The sequence below is a fragment of the Balaenoptera borealis genome, assembly GCF_965194805.1.
Source record: "Balaenoptera borealis genome assembly, chromosome: 8".
Taxonomy (NCBI): domain Eukaryota; kingdom Metazoa; phylum Chordata; class Mammalia; order Artiodactyla; family Balaenopteridae; genus Balaenoptera; species Balaenoptera borealis.
In genome coordinates, this window is record NC_138865.1 from 99,863,349 (window position 1) to 99,887,315 (window position 23,967).

The window sequence follows — 23,967 nt, forward strand, 5'->3', positions numbered from 1 at the left end:
TAGCACAGCCTTCCTGACACCTCTGCTTACCCATTATAATCGGTTAGAAGGAAGGTATTGTCACTGCCATTCTCAAGTGCATAGGAGATTGGCGTCCCATAGTTGGTGGTGTCAGAGGATTTCATCCAGAACGTGCAGGTTACAGCACGGAGGGATGGAAGTACACCATCCAGCATGACGTAACCATAGATGCCGGAAACTTCAAAATCCAGGTTAAAACCTGCAGACTGTTCTGCAACAAATAAGAAAGTATGAGCACACATACACATGGCCAATAGACACGTGAAAAGATATTCAACATCGCTGACTATTAGAGAAATGTAAATCAAAACTACCATGAGGTATCACCTCACACCAGTTAGAAGAGCCATCATTAAAAAGTCTACAAATAATAAATGTTGGAGACGGTGTGGAGAAAAGGGAACCCTCCTGTACTGTTGGGAATGTAAATTGGTGCAGCTACTATGGAAAACAGTATGGAGGTTCCTCAAAAAAGTAAAAATAGAATTACCATATGATCCAGCAATCCCACTACTGGGCATATATCTGGAGAAAACTCTAATTTTAAAAGATAGATGCACCCCGATGTTCACAGCAGCACTATTTACAATAGCCAAGACATGGAAGCAACCTAAATGTCCATCAACAGATGAATGGATAAAGAAGATGTGGCATGTATATATATATATATATATAAATATAAAGTGGAATACTACTCAGCCATGAAAACAAATGAAACAATGCCATTTGCAGCAACATGGATGGACCTAGAGATTATCATACTAAGTGAAGTAAGTCATACAGAGAAAGACAAATATCATATGATATCACTTATATGTGGAATCTAAGAAATGATACAAATGAACTTATTTGCAAAACAGAAACAGATTCACAGACACAGAAAACAAACTTATAGTTACCAAACGGGAAGGGGGGGGAGGAATAAATTAGGAGTTTGGGATTAGGAGATACAAACTACTATAAATAAAATAGATAAACAACAAGGTCCTACTATATAGCACAGGGAACTATATTCAATATCTTGTAATATACTGTAGGGAAAAGAATATGAAAAAGAATATATATAACTGAATCACTTTGTATATACCAGAAACTAACAAAACACTGTAAATCAACTATATTTCAATAAAAAGAAAATCATGAGGCACTTGTGAGGCATTTTTCAATTGTCTAAGGTAAGCAGGAAGTAAGCAATACTATTGTCAAAGAAGCTCATTTCAGTAAATATGACGATCTGAGAAGCAGTTTCAAAATAAATACATATTGTTTACAAAATATATAACATATTCCTTTTGTATTTTGTATGTCTTTTATTACTATTATTTTTTATTGAGATATAGTTGATTTACAATATTACATAAGTTTCAGGTGTACAACATAGTGATTCAAAATTTTTATAGGTTATACTCCATTTATAGTTATTATAAAATATTGGCTAACTTCCCTATGCTTACACTTGTAGCTTATTTATTTTATACATAGTAGTTTGTACCTCTTAATCCCCTATGCCCAACTTACCCCTCCCCTCTTCCCTCTTCCCACTGGTAATCACTAGTTTGTTCTCTGCATCTGTGAAGTCTGTTTTCTTCTTAACAAATTGTTTTTTTTAAAGACTTTTTTGATGTGGACCATTTTTAAAGGCTTTATTGAATCTGTTACAATATTGTTTCTGTTTTCTGTTTTGTTTTGTTTGCCCATGAGGCATGTGGGATCTTAGCTCCCCAACCAGGGGTCGAACCCACACCCCCTGTGTTGGAGGCCAAAGGCTTAACCACTGGACCGCCAGTCCCTAACAAATTCTTTCAAATAAAATCATCAGTGAGTATCTAAGACAGGAAACGCACTCAGCAGTGAAAGGAAGCTGAGAAACAGGGAATAGTTGGAAGGAGAGGTGGGGTTGGGGAGTCATTAAAGATGAGAGACTCTAAGCACATGTGTGGAGTGACTGATACTGCAGGAGAGAAGGAGGGGGTCACTGCAAGGGCAACCCTCCATCCCTGCTCAGGGCTCTGGCTCTTCTCCATTTTATGAGCCCCAATCCGGCATATCCCACTCAACAGAACAAAAGTCCTACAGCTGAAAGACTCCAGTGCTCTGAGAAAGCAGTTTAGCATTGACTCTCAAACATATCCATGGATTCTGACCTTCTAAATCAACTGACTTATCAAAGCATCCTTTCTAAACACGCAGAACATGAAGAGTTCTGCTAAATTCGATTTTCTCCATTTCTCCCTTACATCTCTAAGCTTCAGCCTCCTGTGTTACTGGAGATAACATGAACCAGTCTAGTGGGTGGCTGTGAAGAATGAGTACAAAATGCTTCGCATAGTTTTTGGTATATAGGTGGTGCTCGGTGCAGGTAAACATTGACACTGTTATTATATCATTATTGTTAGTATCGTTACTAATAACATTAAGTTCATATATACCTGTTTCACACCTGCTGCCTGAAAATCCTGGCTGACATTTACAACTGTATGAGTTTAATTCATCCACACAGGTGGCCTGATTTCTACAGGGGTTAGACTGACATTCGTTGATGTTCAAATCACAGTGTGGCCCTGTGAAGCCCACTGCACACTGGCACCTGAAAGAAAACAAAATATTGTAACAGAATAGTTGCAGAAAGGGCGTTAGAAGCAGTCTCCAATGACAACATTGTCTCAAAAGACTCTGAAAAGCTGAAGTGCTATTATGATCTCTCTTATATGTGGAATCTAAATATATGTGTACACACACACCAAGCTTATAGAACATAAGCCAGAGACAGGGGGTGGGAGGTGGGAGAAATAGGTGAATCCTTTTTGTTTTTCTTTTTTTTCAGTTTAACTAAATTGAATTTTTAAAAAACCCTGAAATGCTGAAACATATTTTCCACATTAAAACAGTGCTTTAACTGTTACTTTTTTTAGTTCATTCAAATAAACCTATTTAAGACAACGTATATTTGAGATATTGTAGTAGCAAAAATAGAGTATAAAGCAGTTCTGGTCAAGGTGAAGTATTATTCATACATTGGGAATTTCTCTCCCCACAGAAGTGCTAGAAGAAACAAAAATCCACATATGTTAATCCAATCTTTATAACAATGAGGTACTTTACAGATGAGTAAACCGTGGCTCAGAGAGGTTAATTTGCCTGAGTCCTCTTTTTACTAAGTGGTGGAAGAGGACTTTGACCTCAGTCTAGTGGCTTATTCTTAATCAGTATGCCATACAGTCTCTGAGTTATGCAACAAACGATTTAAACCCCTCAGAATGGAGAACACATCTAATGATGTCAAATGCTGACAAAGGTGTCATGAAGTGGGAAATCTCAGTGACTAGAACTACCATTTGGCAATGTCAAGGGAAGTGGAGAGTTTGTATTCCCAGAGCCCTGTATGTCCATTTCTAGTGTGAACTCTAGGAGATTACTGCCCAGGTGCACAAGGACACACATAACAAATGTTCACAACAGCATCATTCTACACGCTCACGGAGAAGCGAATGGGAAAATAAACCACGGTATAATCATTCAGTGGAATACTAATCAGCAGGTGAAGTGAGCAAACTAGAGCCAAATATATCAGTCTTGAAAATACAGAGTGCTGAGTGAAAAAACAAAACCCAAAATACAAAAGGATATATATACATATGATATGATACCACTTAACGTAACGTGTAGAACTATACTATATACTGTTTATGAAGGCATATACGTAGTAAAACACAAAGTCTGAATGAGAAAGATATAAACCAACTTCAGGACAGTGATTACTATTGGGGAAGAAGAGGAATATGTGTGGGTGTTGTGCATGTGCGTGTGTATGTGTGCATATTTGGAGGGACTCCAAATCTATCTTTAGAATCTGATGTTTTAAAAACAAAAGATATAAATCAAATACGGCAAAAGGCTAAGGTTTGATAATTACTGTGATGAGTGTATGACTTTTATTATTCTTTGTAATTTTCTGTATGTCTGAAATATTTTTAATTAAAAAGGAACTGCCCAATAAATGTAGTTAATATTGTTACCAGCATGTTTATATGGGGACCTCTCTGATACTGGCAATAATATGAATAAATGGTATTTGGGGGTTTAAAAGAAAATCTCAGTTGCAATTGGCGTGCATCTTCATGGAGTTCTGTGTAGTTGAGGGTAAATCTATTTTGGCTAGAATTTCACTCATCTTTATATGTACATGTGTGATATCATTATGGCAGTTCAATATCTTTGTCTATGAAACAGATTCACTTTGGTGGCAACTAACATTCCTTTTGAATTAGGAGGGTTTACCTTCACCTTTCCTCTAGTTAGGATTAGACAAATTTGGTATGCATCAATTGTTTTGGACCCTGGGGAGAGTTTGGAACTCTTGCTGTTCATCTGGAAATTTCTCATTGCCTATGGTTAGGGGCTGTATGCCAGAAGATATAAAAAAGCCTATGAAAAGATGATGCTACCCTGCTAAGACCTCATTTCCGTATTAAGAGTGAAAGTCTCACTGGCAGAACTGGCTTCCTATTTCTTCCAGATAGTATCCTAGCTCTGTTAGGGGACGGTAATGGAAGGGGGCTGAACCGGAAAAGTACTGGGAAATGTTGCAACTGGGGTAGAATTTTTTTTTTTTTTTTTTTGCTTTTAACTTTTGAAAACTTACAGAACCAGTTGCTTGTTGAGGGCAATAAAGTTTCCTAAAATTTTGCAAGCAAGACCAGTCTGTCTTTTGCACTGCAGAAGCCACAGATCCTGCAAGAGGAAGGGGATGGAATAGGGCAGACTTGATAGTAATAAAAAAAAAAAAGTGTTGGTTTTCAAACTGTTTTCTACTGGCTCCCTAAGAGCTGCCTCAGGAAGACAGAGTCTTTCTCCCCCAAAACACCACTATTTTCAACCCCAAAAGTTTAGCTTTTATTGTTTTATTTGTTTACACTCAGATTTCTCCTGAAACGAGGGTTACTAAACTAAAAAATAAAAGTTTGAAAACCATGGTTATAGAATGTAGAATGGCGCTGTGACAGTAGAATTGCACAATTCCTATTTCAGCTAGTGGGAAAACTCCAGCTAAAATATAAAACATTTAAAACTGGGTTTTGTACAGTGCCTCTGTATTTGCTTCTGAATAAATGTGCTTCCTTTCATCTTTTTTTTTTTTTTTTAAATTTTATTTATTTATTTATTTGTTTGTTTATTTATGGCTGTGTTTGGTCTTCGTTTCTGTGCGAGGGCTTTCTCTAGTTGTGGCAAGCGGGGGCCACTCTTCATCGCGGTGCGCGGGCCTCTCACTATCGCGGCCTCTCTTGCTGCGGGGCACAGGCTCCAGACGCGCAGGCTCAGTAGTTGTGGCTCACGGGCTTAGTTGCTCCGCGGCATGTGGGATCCTCCCAGACCAGGGCTCGAACCCGTGTCCCCTGCATTAGCAGGCAGATTCTCAACCCCTGCGCCACCAGGGAAGCCCCCCTTTCATCTTTTATGACTTCCCAAGTATAGAGCAGTGGTTTCCAAGTCTGGCTGTGCATCAGAATCACTGGGGAACTTAAAACATACAGGTTGTCTATTTTAAAATTATAGACTTCACCCAAGACTTAGGAAATCAGAACATCAGGTGGTAGACCGATTCTACCATAGCTTATCCTTGGGCTAGGATTTGTGAAGGGCTGATTTGGAATTCAAAGTAATACTCTGTAAAGACTGCAGAATGACTGAACAGTTCAGATAATAATAATAATAGCGAAAGGAGCCAGACTTAGTCTTTTACCTGAAGCTATTGGCACCATCCTTGCAGGTAGCTCCATTTTTGCACGGTTGGCTGAAACACTCATCCATGTTTATTTCACACCGGCTGCCCAAAAATCCAGGTGGGCACTTGCACAAGAACCCCCCAAGCTGATCTTCACAGACTGCATTATTTAAGCATGGGTTTGACTGGCATTCATTGACTTCTGTTTCACAGTGTAGGCCTGGGGATGGATGAGGACGAGAACAAGCCCACATGTTAACCCCTTGGGAAAACTGGGATCAAGGTGCCGACTCCTTAGAGCATGCTGCTTCTAAAGGATGGGAATGGAGGCTGCAGAGCCACTGGCCTGCCAAACTGGTTTCAGAGCCATTCTTCAACAAGCTCTGGCTTTTCTAAATCATTTTAGGACTGTGTTTTTGAAAATCTGCTCTTTCAATCTTACCTCTTTCTGAAACTAACATTAGCAATGAATATCTAATTGAGATAATGTTAAAAAATGGAACTAGCAAATTTAGTTCAATATATTCCTCTGTTTCTTTGACCTTGCCTCTTTTCTTCACTGATCATTTTCTGTTTTAGACTTCTTCTTTATCAGTTAAGTGTAGATAGATAGATATTTTAACTCTATTATTTAGCATCCATTCGCAATATGATTTTATATATAATGTAACTCCAGTTCCTTCTTGAGTGTTTGTCTTAGCATATAAACTCATGTCTTCTCTCTCTCTTTCTGTCTCTATACACACATATATATACACACATGTACAGGAACATATTATTTTTTCTGAACTGTTTTAGAGTAAATTGTAGAAATGATGCCCTTTTACCCCTAAATACTTCAGTGTGAATTTCCTCAAAAATAAGGACTCTCTCTTATGAAATCACAGCACAGTTGTAAAATCAGAAAATTAATATTAACTTATATAATATTACATATATATATACATACATACATATATATATATATATATATATATGTAATGTTCGTAAATGTAATGATTTCTGGTGCTTTACAGAACTCTATGACAACTAGGAAGAATGGAAACATCTTACCCATGTATCCTTTCACACACGTGCAGCGATAACCAGCCAAGCCATCAACACAAGTTCCTTTATTTGAACAAGGACTGGAGCTACACTCATTTATGTTTTCTTCACAGAGTTGACCTGCAAAGAATCACAGAATATTTGAGCTGGAGAAAACTGAAAGGAATTTAAGACTAATCGGTTTTCAAGCAAGTTGTTCAGGTGTAAGAGCAAAACGATTGGAAATCATGGCTAACATGTTTGTGAAAAATTTTGCTCTTTGCCAAATACAATTATTTGCTGAATAATATTCCAATATATATTATATATATGATATCTATTTATCTATCTATGTATCTATATGTATCTATGTATGTATGTATCTATCTATCTACCTACCTACCTATCTCACATTTTCTTTATCCATTCATCCCTTGATTTATATTTAGCTTGTTTCCATATCTTGGCCATTGGCTATTGTGAATAATGCTGCAATGAACATGAAAATACAGATATCTCTTTGAGATAGTGATTTCATTTCCTTTGGATGCATACCCAGATGAGGGAATGCTGGATTGTATGGTAATTCTATTTTTAATTTTTTGAGGAACCTCCATGCTGTTTTCCATAATGGCTGCACCAATTTACATTCCCACCAACAGCTCACAATGGTCCCCTTTTCTCCATGTCCTTGCCAGCACTGTTATCTCTTATCTTTCTTAATTTTTAATTAATTTTTATTGGAGTATAGTTGATTTACAACATTGTGTAAGTTTCTACTGTACAGCAAAGTGAATCAGTTATACATATATCCACTCTTTTTAGATTCTATTCCCATATAGGTCATTACAGAGTATTGAGTAGAGTTCCCTGTGCTATACAGTAGGTCCTTATTAGTTATCTATTTTAAATATAGTAGTGTTTATAAGTCAATCCCAATCTCCCAATTTATCCCTCCCCCTCCTTTTCCCTTTGGTAACCGTAAGTTTGTTTTCTACATCTGTGACTCTATTTCTGTTTTGTAAATAGGTTCATTTGTACCATATTTTTTAGATCCCACATATAAGCAATATCATATGATATCTGTCTTTCTCTTTCTGACTTACTTCACTTAGTACAATAATCTCTAGGTCTATCCATGTCGCTGCAAATAGCATTACTTCATTCTTTTTCATGGCTAATATTCCATTTTGTGTGTGTGTGTGTGTGTGTGTGTGTGTGTGTGTGTGTGTGTGTACACACCTCCCCCCCACATCTTCTTTATCCATTCCTCCGCTGATGGACATTTATATTTTGATAATAGCCATTCTAACAGGTGTGAGGTGGTAACTCATTATTTTAAGGATTCCAGGGTTAATATTCTAAGAACGAGAAACTTTCCCCTTACCTGTGTAACCAGATGGGCATTCACAAATGAACTCCCCAACTCGGTCTTTACAAATTCCATTGTTGTAGCATGGCAGTGAGCTGCATTCATCAATGTCTGTTTCACATTTTAAGCCTAAAATGCAAACCAGACACTGAAGGTCAGTCAAAGAGCGGATTAACAGAGACAGAACCATGATCATTTAAACATAATTATCCCAATAATCTGAATTTATAGGGAGTGGTGGTGGTGAAGGAAAGGGCAATATTTGTTAAGAGCTACCATCTAGTTAAGTATTTAATGAAGGTATTACCTCTCTCTAAACAGCTTTAAGGTATCCTTATAAGGATACATAAAAGATAGCAAAAGATCCTAAGTTAGAAGTAGAGGGGGAAAAAGGGAAATCTGGAAGCATAAAATAGAGCCAGGAATTAGTTTAATTCCAAAGTGAAAAATACAGAGTCATATATACTTGCTACCAAGGCCACTTGGCGGAGGAAGTGGGGGCGGGACTAAATCCTGCCAGATCTCAGCTCATATGTCAGGTATCCTAGAATGGGGTGCACCTTCCCATAGGGTGCACACAGGCTTTCTATGGGCTAGCTCTGCCGAAACCCAGGTTCTTCTACACCAGGGGGTCTCAAAGTGTGGTCCCTGGACCAACAGCATGAGTAATCCCCTGGGAATATGATAGAAATGCAAATTCTCACAACTTCCCTAGACCTACTGAATCAGAAGTTCTGGGATTGGGGTCCAGCAATCTGTGTTTTAAGAAGTCCTCCAGATGATTCTGATGCACGTCAAAATTTGAGAATCACTGTCCTATATTATGCTTTTCTCAACCACCTCTCATTTATAAAATTCTAGGACAAGTTCATTATTTCTTGTGGAATGTCGGGACAAAAATTTTTATAAGAATTGAAACACACACACATGCACATATGCACATGTTGAAATAAGTGGAATGACAACATTCTGTATTTTGTTTTCCAACTTCTCTTTTGCTTATTTTGTGATGAATTATTTAAATACCACTTTCTCATTAAAAACACTTCATGTTGGTGGCATAAAACTCGAAAAAAAAATGTAAAAACTGCATTTCTGGAAGAAAACAGGAAATTATTTTAAATAAACTGCAATTTTTTAAGATATAGTTCATTTCTCCTCAAAAATTATATTTCTGGACTGAGCTGGATTTGAACCAAACTGCAAGAAAACATAATTCTTACATAATTCCTACATAATCAAGTTCAAAGCCACGCTGTTTTTCTAAGCACAGCTTCCAGAAAGAAATAAAGCAACAAATCATGGCCATTCATAAGAACTTCCATTCATGTGAAGCAAATGAGAGAAACTGGAGTTTGTTTAAAAATGTTTATGCTGGACAATCTGTTCTATGTTGAGTGTCATGCATTTAATTTGTGTTAGAATGCAACCTTGGACATGGCCTCTGGAACCGTATTCCAATTTAAATCGTGAGTTATGATGTGACTTTTCATAGAGAAGATGATTCTTTATTCTTCCCCCAAAATGTGCAAAGAAAACTGTCATTCGTAAGATATGTATGCTTTTTTCACTTATTGGTTTGTCTTGTTCAACCAAACTTTTGTGCAATTATACAGTCTAATGTATCTTATGGTGTTTATTTTTAATGTTTCAAAGTTTGATACCGCAAGTCACAATGATACTGTATGAAAAACACATGAAAATTTGCATTCCTGTGTTACCTGTATATCCAGTTGGACACAGACACACATAACCACGCCCAAGTTGTTGGCAGGTTCCACCACTGTGGCAGGGGTTTAAGAAACATTCATGGAAAACCTACCAGTGGCAGAAAAGAAATTTATCAGAGACAAAACACTATTTGTTTCAAAGCAATTCTGAGTAGGGAGTTAGAAGGTTTACATCAGGTTTCGGTTTCCAGGTGAGTCCAGCTGGACGGCTGCCTGCATAACGCTGGTACCTGCCATATATGGGCACAAATGCTATATATTATTCTTGAGTGATGTTCTGATAAACCCAGGCAGTGTTGCTAAATGCTGGCTCCATTTAAGGCATTTTAAAAAGTATTCTAAGGACAGGCCCCAACCCAGACCAGCTAAATCAGGAATCTCTGGAAGTGGTATCTGTGCATCATTTTTAAAAGTAAGCCAGTGGATTCTAATATGTCTGTGTCCATTACATGCAGTTTCAAATATGACTTATGAAGCCCTTATAAGTGAGTATGTTTGGATGTAGGAAGTTAAAATAAGAAATATAACTTCATTATCCTCCTTAAAAATACTTAAAGCCAAGGAATTTATTATGACATTGGGCAAGGTGCATTCAGAGTCATGGCTGAATCACCCAAAAGAATGATTCTTAACTCGTCTTCAAAAAAATAAATGGAAAAGTTTTATGAGTTATGTTTCCTATTTTTTTAAAAACCCACAACTTACTCCAATAAATGATTTTTATTTTTGCTGGCAAAATATTTAAATAACTTTCATGAAAGTTGAGTAACTCTTCCTGCTAATCGGAAAAGGGCTTTGGTTAATCCAAACGCTCTTACTCAAATGATGGGTTATGCTCATGGTACATGGTACATGTTAATTATTAGCAAATCAAAAGACGCGCCACATCTACAATTCTCTGTGCCAGACATTGCTGGGAACAATTCCCATTTCTGGTACTTAGAACTTCCAATGTTGCATTTTTGGCAAGTTCATTTTATAAGTCATAGGCAAATGTAATTATTCATTGATAATATTCATGAGCCTTGATTACTTGAAGTTTCAACTCTGGTAGTTTTCCTCTGTGGGACATGTACAATGACAAATTGTTTTCCAAGCATTCCATTAGAGAAAATTTTATAAATATAAAATGGACTTGCCTGACTGCTGACTTCATACTTCTTTTTGATGTGTCCAGGAGAAGCAACAGGCACTATACTTTCCTCTGCTGCTGAGAAAGTTGAACTAAAACCTAATAAAATTAATGGGAAAACAACTGAAAAACGTATTTGTGTGTAGTAGATATTGCCAATAAACAGACTCTATTTATTTTTTTCTGTTTCTTTTTTAAAATTGAAGTATAGTTGTTTTACTGCTAATTTCTGCTGTACAGCAAAGTGATTCAGTTATACAAATATATACATTCTTTTTAAAAATTCTTTTCCATTACGGTTTATCATAGGATATTGAATATAGTTCCCTGTGCTATACAGTAGGGCCTTGTTTGTCCATTCTATATATAACAGCTGACATCTGTTAATCTCAGCCTCCCACTCCACCCCTCCTCCAAAACCCCCTCCCCCTTGGCAACCGCAAGTCTGTTCTCTAGGAGCAGACTCTATTTAAATACCATGGTCAAGATTCTGATTCTCAGAGTGGGTAAAGCCACATATATTTTGTTTCAGTAATATAAAGAGAGCATAGAGATGGATGGAATTATGTCATTAAATTCTAGACTTTTAGAAATTTGGAATTTATCAAGTTCGACATTCCCAAAATAAGAACCTTTGAGTCACTGTCATCAAAAAGACCTTCAAAAGGATAGTTTAACACATCCAGACACCCAAAGGCACTGAAAATAGTAATATTCAGAATCGAAGCTACCACAGAGATGAACAAAAGTCTCCAACACAGGATTACATGAGAAGTGAAGTATATCATCTTACTGGAACAATCTGTGATGGATCTGGCACCAGTGATGGTTGTAGTTCCATAAAAGGGACAAGATAAGCAGAAGGACTTCCCTGGGTTGGGTTGGTAGTAGTCTTGAGGACATGGATAACAGGGCATTAACCCAGAACGAGAGAACTCTCCTACTGGACAAGGCACTGCAAAAGTAAGAACAAATCATTGGTGCTTCAGAGCAGTATACCCTACCTCTAAAAGAAGTGCATTAACCTTTGGTTATAAGAAAGCTATCGCATTGCTAATATTTTCTCTTGCACTTACTTAATACCCAGACCATTTTATCACCTAGATAAATGTTTTGTTGTTTCCTTTCCATCTTTAACAACACAACAACACACAGCAACTCAGTAAAAATCAGAATTGGCCATATAATACTGTGTTATGATTTTTCCACTTAACTTTGTATCATAAGCAAATCATTCCCCAAATCATTCAGTAACATGGTGTTTAATAAATGAAAAATATTACATCTCATTGGCAGACCATAATTGATCTCACATTTCCTCTCCTATGGAACACTCAGGTTGTTTCTACTAGTTTGCTATTATAAATAATGCTGATGTGAAATTTTCTATATAAATTTTTTAATATAGCTCTGATTACTTCCTTGGGATAACATTTGACTTTGAGTAGTTGAGTAGTTAGAGCTAAAGATATGACAATTTAAAGCCATAAATATGTCATGCCCAAATCTTTAAATAATGTAATTTACAGTCCCATTGGCAGAAATTTTTATTTCCCCTGTAGAGTTGTCTATTATTTATTGGGGGGTCTTTTATTTTTAAAACTTTTAATGTCATTTTGGGTTAGACATGCTTTTCGTAAACAACATGCAGTTGAATATTATCTTTTAACCAAATTGGAAATTCTCTTGCCAAGATTTGGTGGAATATAAGAAAACAGCCCCAAACATAAATTTTGGTTACATTTGGCAGAGGGATAGTGGGGTAGAGTACCCATGACTAAATCCTTGGGTTGGGGTTTTAGACTGTGATCCATAGACAAATTCAGGCAGAGTGTGTGATCTGGAGTCATTTGGGTGAGCCCTAAAACCATTATAAATGCTGAAAACTACTAAAACTATTAAGACTCGTCTGCATAAAATTAAGTATAGGAGACAGGACACAGGGAAACAGCTACTCAGGATATCAGCATACTTATCATTTAGGTTTTGGATTCTTGATAATAAAAATTAGTATAGCAGAAATAATTACCAATATAGTTGAAAATTTTAGAGATACACTTGAGGCTCAAGGGAGCAGGATACTCCAAGTGATGGCATCTCTTTTTTATTGGTATGACAATAAACATTAAGTAAATGACAACACATCTGTCGTAATCTCAAGACGCTTTTATCAAATTTCTTAAGCAAAAACAGCTAGGCAAATCTTTTGCAAAAGAGCTCTTTTACGTACCCAACTGACAAAAAGTAGAGAATTGAATCAAGAGATGACAGAAGATAACATAGATATTAATGCATATTTAGAAAAAAAAATTTCTGGTGGCTACATTTGCTATATTCAAGGAGAGTTTTAAACTACAAGTATCTTTGTTTCACCAAGAATAAAATAATCTACTCTGTTAACTAGATGTAGACAGGGCTTTGCACAAACATATTATAAACCTATAGGAGTTTAAAATGGGTTTTCTGATTCCCAAGTTTCCAAAAATGATTGTCTATTTGGAAAAGGTACCTTCCAAATAGCTAATTAGTTAATTGGAAGCATAAATCTTCCACTGATCAAAGTATAAATTTTCTGTTTGAGAGGATATCTATGAATGTGCATGATATGCTAGAAATATAAATGCTGCCACTTAAACCAAAGATGCTATAATGAATTAAACTGTTTTTTTCCATATAACTTTTTTCAGTACAATCTTACCCTTAAAAAGAAAAAAAGACTGTGCCCCTAAAAACTGACAGAATTATACTGTCAGTTGTAGCACATAATTATACTATAATTGTCAAAAATTATACTAAGATATAGTAATAATAAAATCTTAAGATTAAAAATCAATAAGCCAATTAGCATCTCAAAATAGCAAACATGGTGTTGTGATGGCTATACTTTGCTTTTTGACCTAGAAAGTGTAAAATAAACTTTCATGTGGAAATTAGTTTAAATTACGTTCCAAGGGCAGACAGTTGTCATCACAAATATACTTTCCAAGAGTGAATAATCAGCATTTAATATATAATTTATATATGCAGTACATATATATATATACACACACACATATACATACACACACATATATGAATGTATAAACATACACATATACATAATAATAGCACTATCTAGTACACAGTACAGTATTAAATACACACACATGCATACACACATGACACAGTTCCTAATGGACTAATGTCATAAGAAAAGATGTGAGAAAGTTTCATTCTGAACCTTGGCCAGAGAAACTGTGGTTTCTAAATCAAGACAAATGGAACAAAATTCTTCTCACCTCTTCTACTGTAGAGAAAGAGAAAAGAAGTATCCAAATATGCCAAAAGGGATATCAAAAATAGAATTAAAAATAAAGCACTGAAATGACCAGGGAAAAATGTAACCTCACATGTCTGTCCCCTGATAGTGTAAAGGAATAAATACAGCCTTGGAGCCATTGGTTTCCTATGACAAAGCCAGAAGTCAAAGCCTTGTATTCTGAGCCTCCTTTTAACTTCATCCTACAGGGTTGGGCTAAGAAGTGTTACCATCCTGTTCCACAAATAATCTTTCCTTCTGTTGGGACCATATGTAAACAACACCATCACCAAAAACTCATTTGTGGGATTAATTATTTTGATAAAAATCATTTTTAAAAAATGGAAAATTTCAGACTCTTCTGTAACCAAGGACTCAAGACTATTTAATATCCTAATAAGTGACAATAGGTGAAATGTATAAAGAATGTTACATTATGCTAACATAGTAATATACTTAAAGAGAACTGCTATATTTATTAATATTTTAAGTTCAACAGGCCAAAGAAGGCAAAAAGTGATATGTCAGCAAAAAATAAGATAAACTGTACAACATGCCCATAAAACATAAATCAGTACAGAAAGAGAGAAGAGGAGAAGGAGAGAAAGTAAGAAGGGGAGGGGGAGAGAGGGAGAGAAAAGGGGTTGGCTGAAAACTAAGGAAAATATATAAGGGACTGTTTTAGAAGTCACACACATTTAAATTTAAAGTAAAAGTAAAATGGTGTTTATCCAGCACCTCAGGGGAAAGTGTCATTACCAAATATTACCAATTCCTACTCAGGACAAGTAGACTGTGGTTAAACATATGCTAGGAATATTAGGAGAAATGGAACAGTTACCAGAAGTTTAGAGATTTTCTGGGAATTATAATTACTTAATTGCAGTAATTTGGTATTAGAAAACCTCAAGGCTTATTTGGAAAGTTAAAGGATAAAAATTTGTCAAATATGAACTTGTTTCACCGTAAAAATCCTAGTTGCTTTTGTGGTTGGAAGGAAGGAAGGAAGGAAGGAAGGAGGGAGGGAGGGAGGGAGAGAGGGAGACGGGAGGGAGAGGGAGGGGCGGGGGGGGGGCGCGGATTTTTCCCTGCAGACTTTCTTCCATAGTTAGCTTGTATACTGACAAAATAATAGAGTCTTTGGCAGATCTCTTTCAACCATAATGTGAGGTTTTGTTTGACTTTTAATTAAAAAAAAAAAATCCACAGCTGGTATTACACAACACACATGGTTTATGAGTTTCAAATAGGTCCTAGTTAAATTCTCTTCTCATCAGTGAAACATTAGGTTGATGAACACTGCTCGCCCAATTCCTCAAGTCTCAGAGGCTTTCATCTACTGTGAAATTCTGAGATTCAAACCGATGGAGCATATAAAACCTATTACTCATAGTATGTATTTCCTGTAGCACTTAAGTTATGAGGACTACGACTCCCAGGATGCAATGCTGGACACTCCCCGTCCTCTCCCCACCACTACACTCAAACAGCCTAAGCATTTGTTTTCTAGGAATCTCAGCCTCTAACTGGATGCAGATGTATATATGATTGGGGTGCAATGAGCATGGGATGTGTGTGTGTGTGTGTGTGTGTGTAGCTTGAGGGAATGGGGAACCAGCAGACTGGCTTCTTAAAAACATCACTCATCAGTAAGGGAAGAGTTTAAACTTTCAGATTGCCATAGACCTTAGGTTTTTCAATAAGGGTATTAAGAATGGGGAGACTGTCATACAGAGTGAAGTAAGTCAGAAAGAGAAAAACAAATATCGTATATTAACGCATGTATGTGGAACCTAGAAAAATGGTACAGATGAACCGGTTTGCAGGGCAGAAGTTGAGACACAGATGTAGAGAACAGACGTCTGGACACCAAGGGGGGAAAACCGCGGTGGGCTGGGGATGGTGGTGTGCTGAATTGGGCGATTGGGATTGACATGTATACACTGATGTGTATAAAACTGATGACTGATTAAAAAAAAAGAAACTAGATCAAGGGAAAAAAAAAAAAAAAAAGAATGGGGAGGACACACAATTTTTTTAAAAAGTCATCTTTTAGCCAGGCATGCTTGTTCTGTTCCCAGTGATGTAGCAGAGGGAGGCCAACAACTTTTTATTTTTTGCAAAGTTCCACTGAATTTGCAAAGTCATTGCAGTTTATTGGAGTTTCTGGCAATAGACTGACCTTGACTGTCAGACCTAGTTTCACCGTCATTCTAAGTTTTCATCTTTTACTTTTGTTTATGGCTTCCAGTTTTTTCACTGCTGGAAAACTGTACTTGGTAGGGATGTTAGAACTACTGGAAAAATAGAACTCTAATCTTTATATTTCTATTTAAACCAGTGGTTCTCAATGTGTGGTCCCTGGACCAAGCAGAATCAGCATCACTTGAGAATTAGTTAGAAATGCAAATTCTCAGGCCCCACACCTGACCTGCTGAATTAAAAACTCTGGGGCTGGGGCCCAGCACTCTGTGTTTTAACAAACTCTCCATGGTGACATTTGAGAACCAAAATTAGTCATACTTTAGAATCACCTGGGGGAACTTCAGAAGAAAACCAGAAAACTTAAATCAGAATATCTGGGGGGGGCAGAGATTGGGTTTCAGTATTTTTAAAATACTGATGTAAATGTGCAATGATTCTAGTATGCAGCCAGAGTGGATAATCACTCATGAAAATCTTCAAACTGTAGGGAATGAACGTTACAATTCAGAGGTGGTATTTTTAGAGTTTCAAGGAACATTAGATAAGACCTCATTTTATACCCGAGGAATCTAAGTTCCTAGTTGAGATGTATTTCTATCATATCATGTGGCCACATGGTTACAAATGTTGAGGGCTGGGACCAAGTCTTGTGCTTCTTGTGTGTTCCTAACGGTACCAGCACAGTGTTTATATTATGGGTGTTTACACTTAAGTATTGACTGGCCGAATAGAAGGAAACTCTCTATGAAGAGACAGTTATTTACATTCTTTGCATGCAGTAGACATATGGTTTTGCTGAAAAGATTCCACTCCTCCATGCATAGAACCTAGGAGGCTTAAAAAAAAAAAGCAATGTCTAAGACTTAACCTCCACAAGCAGAAATGTCCACGGCTCCTCTCTTCACAGTTGAAGTATTTTCTGGACATACGAGGCATCCCTGGGAACCAAATGCTGGCTGATAGCTGCCCAGTGGACAAGATTCGCAGGTCTCAAGCCCATTTGATGAGTAGGTGCCTTGTTTACACTGAGCTAAAACGAAAAATGTAACATGGTTAATAACGATGACATCAGCTATACAAAATTAGCACTGTGTACAATAGGATTTTCCACATTTGAATTTATTTAGGATAGAATGAGGGTCACGAAGAACTCCAAGCATACATGTTATATTTTAGACTCCCCATACTTCTGTATACTAAGTCTTAGGCTCATTTCCAGTGACTTGTATTATGACCTAGCACGGTGTTTGACACGTAGAAAATGTCGACAAACAGTTTTTGGGTGAAGTTAGAAATCTGCATCTCAGAAAGTCACTCTCATAAGATCAAGCTGTCACGGGGAAGCTTGTTTTTGTACAAGTTCTCAGCTTGTACACTGTTCTCTTGAGTGACTGAAACAAAACCCCCGATTAAGCTAGAGTCTCATGACTAGGCTGGCACCTTTTTCACTCTAAATAAGAACTGGCCCTCTTACCTCGTCCTCCCTACAGACACCATTTCATGTGAGGGTTGGCAGAGAAGAAGTAAAAGTAGTCTTAGCATCAGGCCCAGAGAAGTTAATTAAGCAACTTTCCCAAACTCATAGCAATGGTTTTGTAGTAGAGCGGGCTTAAGGCCAGATTCCCCAATTCCCAGTGCACTGTCCTTTCCTTCTGCCCTTCTCCTCCGGATGACTCTCATTTTCAGCGCTGCTAACATTTTTAGTGCATTTGCAATCACCTAGCGCTGCTCTCAAGTTTACATGTGTCATGAAGTACCCACACCTGCATTGGCAACAACAGGCAAGGAGGAACAATTTTGCAATTCCTTCTTTCAGGTGTGTCTTACTGTAACTTTAAATGTGAAAGGAAATGTTTCCATCAGGAATGTTCATTGAGAATAACAGTAACAATATTTTGAAAGGACTGGATACTTCAGTAGCAAGAATAGGTGCATATGGGCCTGTAGTTATTCATTTCCAAGTAAATGGAGAGTGAATCTCATCATATCAAATATTATTCTAACAAAAAGCAGCCTAATGCTTGCTAAGAGCCATGAAAGTCCTTTCCACCAATTAAAGTGAGATTCACTATAAAACACCCAGGTTAACTGATGAATGTGGATTAGAGTTCTTGACAGTGGAGTTTGACCTAGAGCAATGGACTGCTGCAAAAGGAAAGATAAATGGACTTCTCTAAAGTGAGTAACAGTTTGCAATTAAAAGAAAGAAAAAAGCAATTAATGAAATTGCTTTTGGTAATGCTCGTATTTCATCCTATTTGCCATTGAGATTTTATAACTGGAAACAAAATTTAGGCTTCTGGTTAAAATGAGCACTAAGCCCCTACCTTTACATTCCGAGCTGCTTCTTGAATGGAGATATTCAGTGTAAGTTCCAGTTGGACAGGGTTTGCACTCAAGCTGCCCTTCTTCATCTTGATAGGAACCCATCAAGCAGCTTTCACAGACAGAATTCTCCAGAGAATAGTAGGTTCCCAAAGGGCAATTAACTGAAGAGAAAACAAGCAGGAAACACTGAATATAGTATGGAATGTGCTTTTTCCCTAAGGCATGAGAGTAATAAAGCCTGCTTCCAGATACTATTGTTTATGGGTTAAATTTTACTGCCAGAGGCTTACTCACATGATAAACCTTCCAGAAATGTATTCCTCTAAACCAACAGTAGACTCTTTTTTTTTTTTTGAGAAAATGCAAATTCTTGTTGACCAAGCTTAGTGTTTATATGATGGGGGCTTTGAAGTGTGGGTTAAAGCTCTAATAAACCAGATTATTCTGGAAACACACAGTTCATGGAAGAAGAAGATAAAACAATGAATATTTAGGTTAATTTGGGGCTTTGAGATATTAAAAATGATTTCATAGCTGTTCTTCTGAATGGTTTCCCTTACGAAATTGAGTGTCCGTTATAGCATTATTTCTAGAAATAAAAACAGGCAAAGGTGGTGAGCCTAAAACAAGTGACTTAAGTCAACCCTTGTCTCTGATTGCAGGAGTTACTGCCCACTGAAGGCAAGTCTGAGGCATCCTCAGACCCAAAGGCTCCGAGGAAACAGGACAATTTTAGAACCTTCCTTCCTGGAAGATTTGGTCTACTATTTGGAGGCCTGGAGTGCAGAATTTCTGAGACCAAAGTGGGATGTTAAATTCACTGAAAGCCTGCTATCGAAGTTAGTATTTTTATAGAGAGGACACCTGAAAGAATCACTTGGGTGATTCTGAGGTGTTAAGGTATGTAAGAATTACCTGGCAACTTATTAAATTTCAGATTCCAATGCCCTGACCCCAAGGGGTCAGATGCATCCGTTTTGGGATGGGGCCTTAATCAAGCTGCATTTTGAAAGCACTTCAGGGTATGCTGACACAGGTAGTCTGAAGACCACACTGAGAAATGCAAAATGTTGGCCAAGGCAATTCCTGATTTTCACTCACAAGTTGAGAAAAAACAAGAGGAGGCTCAGAAAGACAACGTTAATGTGCTTTTGATGGGCTGGGTTTATCACACTGTGAAAAACTCAACTGAGCTCTGGGAATAGCAGTAAGAACTGTTGAGGAAGGTTTTCCGACCAGGACACAAGAGCCCCAACCTACAGAGAGGTTAACAGAAGACTCATGTCAGTGGGTTCCATTGAGCGTACAGAGTTTGGTTAGAGGAGATCCCACCATCTATAAATAATGACTTATTTGGGAAAGAGACTGGAACTGATCCAGATAGTGACAGTCTAAAATAGGGGTAAAAGCTAAGGGACTCAGGGGAGGGAGAATGGGGAATGGAAGTTTAATGGGTCTGAGGTCTCCTTTGGGGGTGATGAAAATGTTCTGGAATTGTGATAGAGGTGACAGTTGAATGACATTGCGATTGTACTAAATACCACTGAACTGTATACTTTTTAAAATAAATTTATTTATTTTATTTATTTATTTTTGGCTGTGTTGGGTCTTTGTTGCTGTGCACGGGCTTCCTCTAGTTGCAGCGAGTGGGGGCTACTCTTTGCTGTGCGCGGGCTTCTCAATGCGGTGGCTTCTCTTGTTGCGGAGCACGGGCTCTAGGCACGTGGGCTTCAGTAGTTGTGGCATGTGGGTTCAGTAGTGGTGGCTTGCGGGCTCTAGAGCACAGGCTCAGTAGTTGTGGCGCATGGGCTTAGTTGATCTGCGGCATGTGGGATCTTCCCAGACCAGGGATCGAACCCGTGTCCCCTGCATTGGCAGGCGGATTCTTAACCACTGCGCCACCAGGGAAGTCCCTGAACTGTATACTTTAAAATGGTTCAGTTTATGCTATGTGAATTTCATGTTGGCTGACTGGGTGGGAATCTCAGCTACAACACTTACTGTCTTAAACGGTAAGACTTACTGGGTAAGTTCTTAGCCTCCCTGGCTTCAGTTTTCTCATGTATAAAATGTACTTAATAAGAATGGTATCTCGTACAGTAGCTAAACAGGATTAAACACATGAGACGGGCTCAGCCAGCACACATGAGCGGTCAGAAAGTATGAGTTTCTGCTGAAAGCTGTGAGGTCTAAAGATCTATAAATAAAACTAAGATTTGAGTCGCTCACCTAAAATAATTTTCTTGTCGTGACCAATAGTGGTTATCTAGACTTTTGAGACACTAAGCATGTAACAATAAGAAAATGTAGCTTTCATCACAATATCCCTTTAGAGTTGTAAAACGACTCTATCCATGTCATTTGACCCAATAGGCACCGAATATTTTTGATTACAGGGAGAAGTCTTACCACACATACGCCCTCTCAGCATGGAGCCTGGTCTGCAGAAGAGGAAAGCCTTTTCGGTTTCTAAGGAATTGCTGTCAGCTACAAGCATTTCAGATGCAAGATGAAAGGAATACATGGGCTCCTTAGTAAGGGTCCTTTTCAGTCGATTTGTGATAGTTTCCAACGTCTTAATGAGTCGTTGCTGATTTTCCAATTCAAGGGTATCATTTCTTTCATCGGGTAAGGGCACACTAGCTGAGATAAAAACGAAACAAGAGAAAACATAACACACACACATGGTGCTGCAGGAAGCCATTTGTAGTGAGTTTTTACCAAAGAGAAATAGCGTATTAAAAATCTTCCAGGGGGCTTCCCTGGTGGCGCAGTGGTTGAGAGTCTGCCTGCCAATGCAGGGGACACGGGTTCGAGCCCTGGTCTGGGAAGATCCCATATGCCATGGAGCAACTAGGCCCGTGAGCCACAACTACTGAGCCTGTGCGTCTGGAGCCTGTGCTCCGCAACAAGAGAGGCCGCGACGGTGAGAGGCCCGTGCACCGCGATGAAGAGTGGCCCCCACTCGCCACAACTAGAGAAAGCCCTTGCACAGAAATGAAGACCCAACACAGCCAAAAATAAATAAATTAAAAAAAATAGTTACCACTCTTTAAATAAATAAATAAATAAATAAAATTGTTTATTTAAAAAAAAAAAAAAATCTTCCAGGAAAAATAAACTGAAACTTAAACACCACTTACTGAGCAACTAGTACCTGGAGAATATTAAGAACAACACGATTGGTTTTAATCTTTCTCTCCTATGCTGGATCTACATCACCCTTTTGTGGAGTTCTTCATGATTACATATTAAATTCCTGCAAACTCTCGCTTTTTAAAAACACACCGTAGTTCATCATGTCAAGATGAGCACAAAGCAGGGGGCTTGTTGCTATGGGAACTATAAAATACATCTGTGATATTAAGAAAAAAGTGACGAAACTTGGTTGATTGTGCTTGCCCTAATTTTCAGTGCCAGGGTCATTTCCTAATAATGATAACAAATAGAAAATCTGAAAAACAGGTCTCCAACCAAGAATTCCCCGCTATATTAACCTTTTCAAATAGATAGTCTATCCTTACCTGTGATGTTAAAAATTAACTTAATTTTGTGGTCAGATAATGGGGCACTTCTTTTAATCCGTGAAGATCTGGCTTTGCCAGCGCCCGTGGGTGTTTCTCGCACAGTGTCCAGGAAGTCATCGTAAGAGTAATCCAGCCTGTTAGCTGCAGCCCAGCCGCCAGGTCCTGGACAGTTGGGGCAGAGAGACAAAAGAAGTTACACTTGCACCTTTATCAGCGTTTAGGTTCTAATGTTAGGCCACAAATCAAACTGTCCTTGATCATTGCTTAAATTGCCCATAATATACCATATACGAGGTTTCGTCTGTAATACCATATTGTAGCTTCAGGCGCTTCATGTTAAGTTTAGATTGCCAATGAATTCCGTAAAAAGTATAAAGCAAAATCTCTGTAGAGCTATATAGGCATTTAAAACATTCTATCCTTGACCTAATAATAAATTACCTTAACTTTGGAGGAAATGGGAGGAGGTACAGATTTTAATCAATTCCTATTTCCCTTCAGGGTTTGCTCCATTCTTGCTTTTTTATATCAGCGTTATAAACTTAATGCATGTAAACAGATTTCCTTTTGTGAAGACTGTTCAAATATCTGCATATCTGCATTATATTTCAAAGGTGGGGGTAGTTTCTGAGGGCAGCATGTAAGTTAAATGATTGCGTAGTTAGGAAACTACGCTGGAGGCAGCGTGGCTGCACGTGATTCTTTAGATGCCCTCCATATCGTTGTGATGGCTTCTCATATATGTTGTACGGCTGCACAATCTTAGTCAAGCTCCTTTCATCTCTCTGAATCTTAGTTTCTTTGTGTCTACACTGAGATAATTGTGCTTTCCTCATAGGTTTGCCTGTGGAATAATTGAACTAATTTATGCAAACTATCTAGCTCATATTTGACTCATTCTAAAACCTCAGTGATAGTAAATGATATTAATATTGATCTAGGCATACTGTTGTTGCTTAGTTAGGTGCTTTAAACATCAAATTCTATTTATACAGGCTTGTCCACTTAAGTAAGTTGGTTTTTGAGGTTTTTTTTTTTTTTTTAACTTAATTCATGTTTCGGGCCATTAAAAAGAACTGGGATCAATATTTTTGTTTTTCACTTAAACATTTGTCCCACAAGTGTCATGTAGCCATTACGTTGATAGGAAAAAAAAAACAGATTAGCAAAGAGAAAAATATAAAAGATTACTTATAATTCCATCACATAGAAATAATGACCATAACATTTTAGACAAGAATTTTTTCTATGAATATATAAACACACACATACACATTTATGCATATATATATATATATATATATATATATATATATATAGCTAGAATAAAAATAAACGTACCGCACTTTTAACAAAACGAGATCATACTATATGTATATTATTTGGTAATTGTTTTTCAAATTTTTTCAAAAATATATTATAATATTTCTGTGTCAAACGTTTTCATAATATTCTCTTCTATAGCTATACTAGAAACTAAGCAGGTTTCTATCTTCAGACTCTTAGGTTATTTCAAAATTTTAGAACATCCTTGTACATACACTATTTCATAAAGTATAAGACACCATCAATGAGAAGACACATCCCAATTTCACAGATGTCCAAA

The 23,967-nt window shown here is 37.4% G+C and overlaps 1 protein-coding gene across 1 annotated transcript in view; it reads right to left on the reverse strand.

The window, feature by feature from the left end:
- Positions 1-23,967, reverse strand: part of SVEP1 (sushi, von Willebrand factor type A, EGF and pentraxin domain containing 1) — a 196,040-nt gene that overhangs the window by 74,859 nt on the left and 97,214 nt on the right. Inside the window, exons 15-26 of the mRNA XM_082403710.1 lie at positions 22,359-22,523; positions 21,244-21,477; positions 18,834-18,995; positions 17,375-17,536; positions 11,797-11,958; positions 11,011-11,102; positions 9,863-9,959; positions 8,157-8,270; positions 6,797-6,910; positions 5,762-5,963; positions 2,451-2,608; positions 31-232 (exon numbers count right to left, since the gene is read on the reverse strand). Of these exons, the coding sequence (XP_082259836.1) occupies positions 31-232; positions 2,451-2,608; positions 5,762-5,963; positions 6,797-6,910; positions 8,157-8,270; positions 9,863-9,959; positions 11,011-11,102; positions 11,797-11,958; positions 17,375-17,536; positions 18,834-18,995; positions 21,244-21,477; positions 22,359-22,523 (1,864 nt within the window). The remainder of the gene's footprint in view (positions 1-30; positions 233-2,450; positions 2,609-5,761; positions 5,964-6,796; positions 6,911-8,156; positions 8,271-9,862; positions 9,960-11,010; positions 11,103-11,796; positions 11,959-17,374; positions 17,537-18,833; positions 18,996-21,243; positions 21,478-22,358; positions 22,524-23,967) is intronic.